General features: G+C 37.0%; 1 protein-coding gene across 1 annotated transcript in view; it reads right to left on the bottom strand.

Moving 5' to 3' along the window:
• Window positions 1-12,467, bottom strand: part of CNTNAP5 (contactin associated protein family member 5) — an 832,800-nt gene that overhangs the window by 158,838 nt on the left and 661,495 nt on the right. The window contains exons 12-13 of the mRNA XM_031651151.1: window positions 3,754-3,881; window positions 3,406-3,576 (exon numbers count right to left, since the gene is read on the bottom strand). Coding sequence (XP_031507011.1) covers window positions 3,406-3,576; window positions 3,754-3,881 — 299 coding nt within the window. The remainder of the gene's footprint in view (window positions 1-3,405; window positions 3,577-3,753; window positions 3,882-12,467) is intronic.

The raw sequence follows: 12,467 nt of genomic DNA on the forward strand, positions 1-12,467 counted from the left end.
TCAAAAGCCATTTCCTTCTGATCTCCTCATCTACTCTAAAATATCAATTTCTACCTGTACAGCTATTGTGAGATAAGTATCAAAACAGTTATTGTTTCCACAGGCCCACTAAAACACATACACTAAGACTTGCCAACATAGTGGTATGTCTTCTTTTTCATAGAGTATGGGCTGCAAAATTCAAATATCTTTGACAGCAGGCTGGAAGGAAATGGATTGAAAATTTCATGGAAATCTACTGTTCCCTGTCCAACAATTTGGATATATCAACCTTGGAAACTGCTGCTCGGATAGTTTTAGAGGAACACTCCTTGGGGATGGGAGGGAAATCTATTCTGAGCAACTGCATCTGTTAAAAGGCCATTTCCTTTCCAAGTGCCTGGTCTGTGGATGTTTCTTGCTATGAACCCTTTGGGGTAAAAATTCCATCTGCCTAAAATGCGTAATATGAGTGTCACTGTAAATAAAGAATGCAAGATGTTTCCGTCCCACTTTGGTCTTTTCCCCTTTTAAATATTAATAATAACAAATATTTTGAGAACTATAAGATCGTGAACTTCTCAATGTTTTTATATAAAATCTTGTCTTGGAAGGTATATGTTCTCCAATCTGGTGATATATTATATACCAAACAATTACCTCAGTGGGTTTTGATTTTTGTCAAATGTAATTCTAACCTGTGCTAAAAACAATCTTGCATAAGCCAAAGGGAAAAATACAGTAGCACAAAGTACAAACAAATTGGACATTGATATGTAACTAACACTAAATCATCGGTCATTACTTTGTAATAACATACCATGATGTTTGCTGCTGTTTTAATGAATCAAAAGTCCATGGGGCCTAATTTTTATTAAATTTACATTGAAGTTATTATATCCAAATTATGAAATTGTTGGCATTCAACTCAACAGTTTTAGAGACTGGTCATGTTAGGTGTGAGGGATCTTGTTTCACACCAAAGCCACAAGAGCTTCCTCCCATTAATAGTCTCAATAGTTGGAGTAAAAGGAGATTAAAACTACCAGTTAAGAAGATCTTTTTCCTTGTACGTATTGTGCGGTAACTGCAAAAGAAACACTTAGCTGCTTGGTAATTTGCAAGAGACTTAAACACCTCTGCCATCTCCTCCAGTCATTTTTTTTTTTTCTCCTTTTCTGGAGCTCTCAAATTTCCAATTTCTATTGCGAAGACATTACTTATACTTTCAAAGGTATTTCGTGCAGTCACATCATTATAGTCATATGGTCAATGGCCTCAGTCAAACTACAGGAAAACATTCATTTAGACACACATACATAGGGCACCTAATGACAAGCCTGAGTCTTTATGTTCACAGGAATAACACAGGCAAGGTGCTGGCTATAGCCTACCCTGTGTATAAGTAATAAAAAGTGCACTCAGTGCAGAGAACCTAAAACAATAGCAAAAGTCACTAAAAATACATCTTTTTAAAAATTACTACCATACACAAGTAATTCTAAACAATGTTAGTGATAAAACATTCCTTCACCAAATAAATCGTTTGTTGGTCTGTTTCAATAGATGCTGAAGCTACTGTTATTTTATTTATTTATTTATTTATTTATTTTTCTGAGACAAAGTTTCACTCTTGTCACCCAGGCTGGTGTGCAGTAGTGCAATCTCGGCTTACTGCAACCTCTGCCTCTGGGGTTCAAGCGTTTCTCCTGCCTCAGCCTCCCGAGCAGCTGGGATTAGAGGCACCTGCCACCACACCCGGATAATTTTTGTATTTTTAGTGGAGACAGGGTTTCACCATGTTGGGCAGGCTGGTCTCGAACTCCTGACCTCAAGCAATCCTCCTGCCTAGGCCTCCCAAAGTGCCAGGATTACAGGTGTGAGCCACCGCACCTGGACTTGAGTTCTTACTCTTAAAAATAAACAAATGTATTTTGTTCATATAATGCTACTGCTAATTTTTAACAATGTATGTATAAACTTCAAATTAGTATGTTTTATCTCTTTCTGCTTAATAAATATTATATTCTGAGGGAAAGTTAATACAGAGAACTCTAGATTTACCATTGTCTCCTAAAAATACAGACTCAAATATATTTGTTTATTTTTAAGAATAAGAACTCCAGTTCGCATTTTTCATCTGTATAATTACTGTGCTAGCATTGTTTAACTCAATCTAATGTTCAATACATGAATACATGGAACCACAGAGCTTTGAGACAAAATTTGCACCCTATTAGGACCCAAGCAATTTCAAATTCTTAGGAATATGGTAACATTTTACCTAATAAAATAGAAATTTATGATGAATTTTCTGTCAAAATTATTTTAGTGGAATTTTTTTGCTTGCAGAGACATTTGGAAGTTTCTAGAATCAATCCTGAAGTAACAACATTGACAGTACTAGAATTTACAGAATTTAGTATAAAATGAAATTTTTATGAATTTTTAACAAATATATTATGAAGTTTAAAACCTTACTTATTTGTATAGCTCTTGCTTCATATGAAACAAACTAAAATTAATAGAAAGTATTATTTTCTCAATATGAGATAAATGGACACGAACATACTCTCTTTTGAACATGAACATAAGAAAATACTTAAATTTTATGAAGTCACTGTCAAATTTCAAGAAGTAGAGACTCAGAAACATAAATTTTAATGTTACTAGGATCGCAACAGAGCAATATGTACGTATGCTTTCTCCCTTTTTATTAAAAATATGACTTGGTGTAATTTTTTTAAATTGTATTTTATTGGTATTGGAATATTGTTTCATTAGTATGATTATATACAAAATGTTTAATTATAGGAAATTTCACCATCTGTATTCCTATCATTTTTCATTGCATGTCATGATTATTACTGAATATAGTTTATATGCAAGGTATGCAGACTAAAAGGTGATCCACGTCCTGGCATCGAGTTTATTAGGTACGCCACTGTTCATGGGGAAGTGATAGAGAAACCATGACAATTCTGATTGGATAGTCACAGGCTCCTAGGGTGGGAAATAAGTCAGGAAATTACTTTTGGAACAAAGATAAAACAAAAAGTAGACCCCAAATATGAATAGAATGCATAATAATCCTCTTTTCAGCTTTGCATGGAAAGTGTCATGAAAAAAGTCCTGTAGTGTGGAAGATTAAAGTCACAGGTAAGAGATATCTTTGGAAACTGTAATTGGTGTCTGTGGGAATTTTCGGAATGCCCATGTTTTGATGAGAGAATGACTGATTAAATACTGACAGTCATAATAAATCATAAAGCATCAGAAGAAACTAGACATTATCACTGCTAATTTTACAGGTGTCCAGTGAGATTAATTTGCTGGTACAAATGCCCACTAGCGATTGGTGGCAAAAACAAGACTAAAACTTGTTTGTTGATCAGTTACATTAAATTCATAATTGAGGGCACTTACAGCTTATTTCGAGTCGAATGAAGTCTTTAATGCCAAGATTTTCTAGGAAAACTCCGGATAATGCTGTGGTTTTAAAAAAGAAGGAAATATCGGCACTGAATTCCGCATGGAAGGTAGGAAAGTGGAGGTAAGAGGCTTCTGTGTAAAATGAGACGGCATTCCAGAAGCGTCCTGCAAATGAGAAAATCCTTCAACATGGTTTATCGTTTTCAATGGGGTAGGGGAAAGCACTGGGTATGTGGGTAATTTTCAAGACTAGGGCACACTGCAGGGAAAAGGGATAAGGGAGTAAAAACATCTTGCGCTCATGTAATGCAGAGAGAAAGCTTCTTTCGATTTAGTACTCACGGTCACCATAGCAACGCAAGGGACCAATTCTCCAAGCGGCTTCTGAGTTTGATCTGTCGGTATCAGTGATAACTATCTGAGTGACAGGCAAGTGGTCTTTGAAGGAAAGAAAGCCAGTATCATTTGTCCTGCAAAACATAAATTTAAGAAAAAAAAGAGGACAAAATGTGGATCATCTAGGGACTCTTTTCCATGACCCCTCTTTTCAGAAGTGATTTGGGTAGTTGCAGCAGGGTAGGGGAAGAGAGGGGGAAAACAGAAGGCCTTTCATCGCCTAAGTGTGTGTGAAGGAAAGGAATGTGAATTACAAAACCCATGGCTGGCTTCCAAAAACAAGTGAATTTTCCATCTTCCCCACGTGTGCTTGTAGAAATGGATAGTTTACAAAGATTGCTGCTGCTTTTGGTGGCTAAGAGCAGACCACCTGCTCAGTGTGTGCTAATGTGACATTAAACCTCACCTCTCATTCCCATAAAGAGATCGGCTATCTCAGCAACTAACTTGAAACAGCCATCACAAATTCCACTCAAAAATCACTCCAAGGATTTGTTTCAGCCACCTGCCGACAGGTTTTAGTCCACTTTATCTATTTTTTACCACCCTTTAACTCGAGGTGCTTTACAGTTACTGCTTCCTTGCTTTTCATTTTGTTCTTAAACATCTCAGTAGTTAATGACTCTGACTTTGTTTTTGTTAACCATGCAAATAAAATATTGACTAATCATCTTTGGATAAAGTTCAGAAAGAATGGGATAAGCCATTGAATGTTTTCCCCTTTTGTTGACGGTGGTGTTTTTGGACTCATGGTAAGGGCCACATCATTTGGCTGAGAAGGAAAAATTGGATGTAGGAAACTAGCATTGAACGTACAACTGTTCTGAGGCAGTTATACTAGGGGATAGGTATTTCCCCCCCGCCAAAAAAAAAAAAAAAAAATACTATGCCGTAGGTGTCATTATGCCCACTTACCAATGAGGAAACTGAGGCTGAGAGATATTAGCTAGCTAGCCTAAGGTCATACCTCACACCCCAGAAGAGGCAGGGACAACGTCACATTCTTGGTATCCCCAGGATCTACCCCAGGTCTTTAAGGACATAGTTTTAGAAGCATACAAATGTGTTCTGGAATCTCAGTCCCCAGGTCCTAGCTATGTTAGACTGGGCAAATAATTTCATTTCTGAGATATTTAGTGTGCTCAATTTTAAAATGGAGATAACATCTACATCACAATGACTGATAGGTTTAAAAGAGATTATGTAGTCACTTAGCATGGTGCCTGATCTATGGTAAACGCTCAAAAATGGTGGCAGTGACACTTATTTTAGTTCTCTTCTTTGTTCCTGAACTACTCTGCGGCCCCAGGCAAGTCAATTCATCTTTTTATGCATCCACCTATGATTCTGCATTGGAGAGCTTATATGACACAGCACATGTAGAAAATTAAATTTTCAGATTTATTATCCAACTCATGAAAATGGAGAAAAACATATTAATTCATCTTAATTATGAATAAGTCAAATATTCACCTGTACACATGTTCTGACAGATCTAGCAAATGGAAAATGTAAAGAAACGTACTGTACAATATCTACAATTCGAATACCTGTACTTAGAGGCCATTCAAAGGATATAGAATAAGGCTTTTGTCTCAGCTTGAAAGTACATCTATGAATGCTGCATAGATACAGGGATGAATTTCAGTCTCTACATTCCAATATCTTTTCAGGCAGAGATTTCAAAGCAAATGCCAATCAGCCGAAGTGGAATGAAGAACAAACCCAAGTCCTCTCGTGAAGAAATTCTGTACTGCTATAGCATTGTATGCCTCTCCATTTCCATTTTCAAGGTAAAAATAGTAGTTTCTAAAGTCTGCCCATCAATGCCAGCGACTGCCTTTCCTATACTCTCTGGCATCTTGTCTACAAAAATTTGATGTTTCTGTGTCAAAGTGTTGAGATCTAAAAATAGCACTCTAAGAATAAAATCCTCTTCCAAATAACAGAGGAAAAAAAATCATATTTAGTTTGATGATGCAAGGCACATTACTGAGAATACTTTTTACCTGAAAACTTAAAGTAAATTTCTCTCTAAAGCTATTTAATGCAACAGAAACAGATACAAATTTAAATGCCTACAGGGGCCAAGCAGATCAAAATGTATGTGAATCCGGCTTTGTGTTAGTAATAAATGGAAACTGACATACAATCTCAGTGTCAGGGGGAAAGAGAGATAAGTATAAAGTAGGTGTTCCAACTAAAGCAGGCCTGTATTACTCATTAGCAACAGGAAATTATGCCATTCTGTAATATGAGACCAAAGAGCCAGACTAGAATATTAATGTAAAAAATTTTCAGTTTTTGAATATTGGCAATGAAATTTAAATTTCTTTAAAAAATTATAGTGGGAATCCACATTGACTGGACCCATAAACTGCATGTGAAGGCTGTGTTGAGCCTATAGGCAATGGAGCCATCAAAGGGAATTTGCATATTTATTCCTGCGTTTAAGGTCATATTAGGAATATGATTGGATTTAATTAAATTTGTGAGTGACAGGTATGATTCCAACATTTCAAAACAATGGGTAGGACAATTGGTGGTGAAGGTAGTGGTGATTGTCATGGTGGGTTTTAGTCTCAATAAAATGATGCAAATGATGGTGGTACCTATTGATAGGCAAGGAGTCTACAGCTGTAGATTTGCTTTCTTCATGCCAAGGGTAAGAACTCTGCAACCTTTCACTCCCTTTGGAGCAATGCACAAGGCCCTTCCTAAGTATAGTTGAGAGATGACTGTTTTGTATGTATTGGGAAAACCTGTCACAGGGACCAGACGACATGAGTTGAATCCGTGCACCTCAACACCCTAGTTGTATAACATCAGTGAGGTCACTCTGGGGCTCAGTTTTCTTATGTTTTAAATGGTTATAATAATAATAATACTACTAACAATTTGATATTTTTATATTAATCAAAGGGGATAATATATATAAAACAATGAACACACCAACTTGCACATAGTAGAGATTCAATACATAGTTATGGAAATTCTCATTGAAGTTTGAAATACAAACACGACATACAAAGAATATATAAAAGGAGAATAAGAAACGGCACCCCACAACCAGAATGCATGAACAGAGCGGCCAGACATTCTCATGTATGGAGCCTATAAGGGCACATGGAATAGGCATATGATCCTTAAAAAACACGTTAGTATGACCTAAAAAATAATAAAACACACGCCGCAAGAAAAAAACTTATTCTCAAGAGCAAGGGTATGGTACAGAATTAGTCAATGTGGTTTCTCTAAGTTTAAATATCTGAATCTTGGTATTTCACCAAATTTAGAGTGGCAGAGTGATGGGGGGATATCATTCAAGTCTGATGAAATGTCACAGACTGCCATTCATTTTCATCAACCAATTTTGGTTAACTGCTGCTTGGTAAGTTTATTTTAGTATATAATTTGGGTGACTTAACTATTAAAAAAATACAATGGGTTTTTTTTTCCCCTCTTTTGTGTCCTTTCCTCTTTCAGTCACTTGGAAGTAGCAAATGAAATGTTATATATGGTAGACAAACAGAAAATTATAGGAAGAATTCAAGAACTCAGCTCCCTCTGAAGCCCATGTGCGATTCTGAGTGGATTAACCTCAAGAGACTCCACACCCGCTTCTCCTGAGTCGGGTACATGATGTTTTTCGTTTCTTACGGCTGCAAAGGAGGAATGGCCAGTAAAATGCCTGCAAGCAGCTCTTCAAGTCTGCAGTGCTGCACTGATGCTTGCTGATAATTCTATCTTACCTTTGCTTAAGGAGCAATTATTTCTCTTTTGCTTTCTTTCTCAAGACTTCCAGATTAAAAAAAAAAAAAAGGCCGAGGAGATTAGGTAACAAGAAGCTTTAAATGAGCTTAAGGGTCATTTGGCTGCCAACCAAAGCAAATTCAGGCATTGAGTGGTCAGATATACAGTCTACCCGAGGATAACATCCATTTCCCTGTGCTCCACACAGGGGTGGGTGAGGGGGACTGGATGACATCTGGAATTTTGTTTTTATTTCCTAGAAAGGCCAGGATTTGGACACAGATTTAGATGCCAAAGCATTTGCCTATAACCACCAACGTCTCCTGTGCTCCAACACGGGTCTCCCACCTGCCGACAGCATCTCTCTCAAGAATGGAAGCTGGTGCTTGTGAAGCCTCCTCTGGACTGTGCTGGAATCACACCGCCAGGCCCTGAGTCTTCACACTGTCCTCAGTAGGTCTCAGGGTGACCATCCCCATTCTGTGCACACAGGCTTTCTCCACACAAGACACAGTTCAATTGATTAGGTTTCAGTTTACTAATTTGCAATCATTTTCCAGCCCTTCGTTCCCTGAGATTACACATGGATCACCTTGACAGGATTTCTGGGAGTCCATGAGCTCTTCTGTTATACATTCACAAGGAATCTCTTGGCTTGTGTATACACAGGGCAGATCCACCAGTTACATGGTGAATTTTACAAATAAACTTTCAGAGAGCAGCCCTGTTTGGGGAAGAAGGAACTTCAGTGCTATTTCCTTACTCCACTCAAAGTCTGGTGGTTGAATGAACTTTGTGCTTGCATGGTATTACTTCTGTTATGTTTTTGTTCATTGCATACATGCATATATACTTTTCTTCTTTTCCCTTTAGTTTCTTTTTTTTATTTCCAACTTTTAATTTCAGGGGTACATATGTAAGATGTGCAAGTTTATTACATAGGTAAACGTTGCCGTGGTGGTATGCTGCACAGATCATCCCATCACTTAGTTATTAAGCCCAGCATTCATGAGCTATTCTTCCTGTTGCTGTCCCTCCTCCCACACCCAACCTCCCACAGGCCCCAGTGTGTGTTGTACCCCAGCCCGATGTGTTCATGTGTTCTCGTCAGTTGGCTGCCACTTATAAGTGAGAAGATGCAGTATTTAGTTTCCTCCTCCTGTGTTAATTTACTGAGAATAATGGCTTTCAGCTCCATCTATGTCCCTGCAAAGCACATGATCTTATTCCTTTTTATGACTGCATAGTATTCCATGGTGTATATGTACCACATTTTCTTTATCCAGTCTATCATCGATGGGCACTTGGGTTGATTCCATGCCTTTGCTATTGACAATAGTGCTGCAGTGAACAGACATGTGCATGTAACTTTATCACAGAATGGTTTCTATTCCTTTGGGTATATGCCCAGTAATGGAATTGCTGGGTCAAATGATAGTCTGTCTAAATCTTTGAGGAATCACCACACTGTCTTCAAAAATGATTGAACTAATTTACACTCCCACCAACAGTGTAAACATGGCTTTTTAATAGCTATTCAGACTGGTATAAGATGGTATCCCATTGTGGTTTTCATTTGCAATACATGCATATAGACTTTTCTTAGACATCTGTTTAACTTCTACAAATCAATGTTGGCTTTTATAGTTTATTTAAGATTGGATGAAAATGGAGAAAATAATAATAAAAAGATGGTTGATAAATCTTTGAGCTCTGACTCCATGGCACATCTGCTAGGTGCACAAATTATTGCTAACTCAGCCAGTATTTCCCAGAGATAGATATTCCCCCACTTTAAAAAAATAAATTAGAAACCAGAAGCTTAGAGAGGCTAAATGACTTAGGCTTTCTAGTTAATAGGTGACAAATCCACAATTTGTTCTTTCCATTACATAATAAAATATTACTGAGAGATTCATTACATTTTATATTTAGAAAATGACAATGATACCAGCAAAAACAGCTACAGTTGTGTGTATTCTAAGTGTATTACATGAATTAGCTCATGACACTTTCACAAAATACCTATAAGACAGATGTGCAAAGGAGATGGAATTATTTCTCCTTCTGCCACTTGATGAAGGCACTACACTTTAAAAAAAAAAAAAAATGCAGACATTGGGATTTATTTGTAGTTCACAGAGAGCATTGCCATGGACCACAGAAGCAGCCCCAGGCAGAATAGAAATGAAAAAGACAGAGAGAATGAAAGGAGCAAGAAAACAGCATCACCAACTTCCCATTCTGTCAGAGCTGTCCCCTTCAGACATACTTGGCTAAGAGTTCCAGCAAATTCTGATCAAGAAGAAGTTGTAAGGAATGTCTCTCCCTGTATCTGTGTTCTGACTGTTGAGTTCTGAATATCCCTGTGGTAAAGCTACCTCCTCAGGGAGAGGATAATTTCATGTAAATGCAAAATCATAATCTCTATAATGACTTTGAGTTTTATTTCTGATACAATTTTGCTATTGCTCGAATAATGAGACTTTACAGACAATTTAGTGATAATATATTTGTAAAGCTTGACAGATAACTGATGTAATAGAAACCTCAACCTACGTTTTGTTTTCCACAAGATTAAAAAAAAGTATTTCATAGCTATGTTTTGTTTTCCAGAACTCATGGATGATAAACTGTTCATATTAGATATTTTTCCCTAAAAGGTGGATAGGATGGTGGTATCATTAAATAAAAAGAAGGAAAAAAAACCCCCCTTTAATGCTACCATAGGCAAAGTATTTTATTTACCTCATTTAGGGTATTTACCTCATTTAGAATTTTACAAAATAATGATGTGATATTTTGGTTTTGAATTTTCAACCTTTTATTGCAAGTTCTTTTTTTTTCTATTTTCATATGTTTTTCTTTATCTCTTAATTGGGCAAGGCCTTCTTATTCTTTCCATTGAGGTACATCACAAAACATTCTGTCTAAAAAAAAAATGTAGGCTGGCTGGGAATAATGGTTCACGCCTATCATCCCATAACTTTGAGAGTTCGATGTGTGAGGATTGCTTGAGGTCAGGAGTTTGAGGTTGCAGTGAACCAAGATCACATCACTGCACTCTAGCCTGGGCGACAGAGTGAGACCCTGTCTTAAAAAAAATAAAAAAAAATTGAAACCCAGTCATGGGAACATTAGCATAAGCAAGCCAGTATCAAGTTACTCCAGAATGTATACTTTAAGAGTATATTCAATGACTAAAACAGCAGAAAATAACTAGCAAGTGGAGCGCATATTTGGCCAGGAAGAGTGGATGAGGAGAGAGAAAATGTCCCATCTCTTCATTCATGCATCCTTTCATTAAGCAGTTAATGCGTGGAGGACCCACCACGTGCCAAGTATACTCCTCTCCAACACAAGAGGCTGGCCCTGATTAGTTTGCAAGATGCGTGTGGGAATTCAGGGACTGAGTGAGTAAAAACCCCCATAAACCCTTTCTAATTCCTGTCTGCCTAGAGAACAGGCACTTTCAAAACTCAATAAGCAGTAGAGTAGCTCATAAACAGATTCATGAATAATCAAATTCAACCAACAGAGATTGCCTAATTTATTATTCTTTCTAAATAAGCGATAGAACCTTAGTGTGCCCTGAGGTGAAATTTTTGTTTCTCTCAGAATTCAAGATTGGAGCCCCTTCTCAAGTTACTACCTGGTCTAAGGCGTCCTCACTGCATGGAGCCTGGGAATCTCAGAGGTGAAGGTTTTGAGGAAACCAAAAGAGTTCTGAAAGATCAAATAATGACCCAGGTGAGGAAACAGCAAAATTTGACACCACTAGGAGGTATCCAGCATCATCTCATTCTGCGTCTCATGGGAAGGGAATGCAGGGTCCTTGGGAAAGGCAATGTCCTGGGGCCTGGATTAGACATGTAGTCACCAAAACAAAAGCCTATTTTGAAGGCAAATGTATACAAAGATAACTTTTGGAACAGGATGTTCACTTGTAGCTACTTTTAAAAAAATTAATTGTTTAATTGAACAACAAAAGGTGTATATATTTGTAGGGTATAATGTGATGTGTTGACATATGTATAAATCGTGGAAAGGCTAAATCAAGCTATTTAACATATCTATCCCCTGACATGGAAACAATCTCAGTATCCATCAGTGAATAAATGAATAAGGAAAATGTGTATATAACCAATGAACTATTGTTCAAGCTTGGCAAATTAAGAAAACCCTGTCCTTTTCAATAACATGAATGAACCTGGAATATATGATGTTAAGTGAAATAATCCAGGCATAGAAAGACAAATAACTACTTTTGGTAGCCAGAAGAAAATCAATCTGTAGCAAAAGGCATGTAGGTTAAAATTTGGTAAATATTTCTTGTGAGATAGTAAAACAGGAGTAATGGCTAACAAGGAAGTAAATGTCAACTAATCCTATCGTGGCTATGGCCTGACCTATCTAAAAATACATTGGTAAAAATCTGTCTAACAGAAATCATTCACCTATCATTCATTCATGAATTTAGCAACATTTATTAAATAATTTCTCTGTAACAGAAAAGTAGAACCAAAGGCTAAATAGTAGCTTAAAGTTCCAGCATTCTATATGCTAAAAAAAAAAAATCCCATAAAAATATTCTATTCTTTAAGGAAAAGAATAAAAGATTTTCTTTTTTGGATTATCAAAAGACTGGAATTTACACCTTACATCATTTTCTCTTCCTATTTTTGCCATATCACTTTATACAAGGGTACACTAAGGGCAAGAGGCAAAGAACCGAGTTACCAAAAATCAAATAAAAACTTCTGTACTTTCTTCTAAAATAAATAAAAGAATGTTCTACTGCTAAGTAAAAGAGCTTCACTTTAGTGCAACCTGGTTGTTTGGATGAGAAGACTCTTCATCTGGGTCACGGGTCGTCACCATGAGGGACATTGCACATTCTCTCTGCC

This window comes from Papio anubis, chromosome 10 (assembly GCF_008728515.1).
Source record: "Papio anubis isolate 15944 chromosome 10, Panubis1.0, whole genome shotgun sequence".
Taxonomy (NCBI): domain Eukaryota; kingdom Metazoa; phylum Chordata; class Mammalia; order Primates; family Cercopithecidae; genus Papio; species Papio anubis.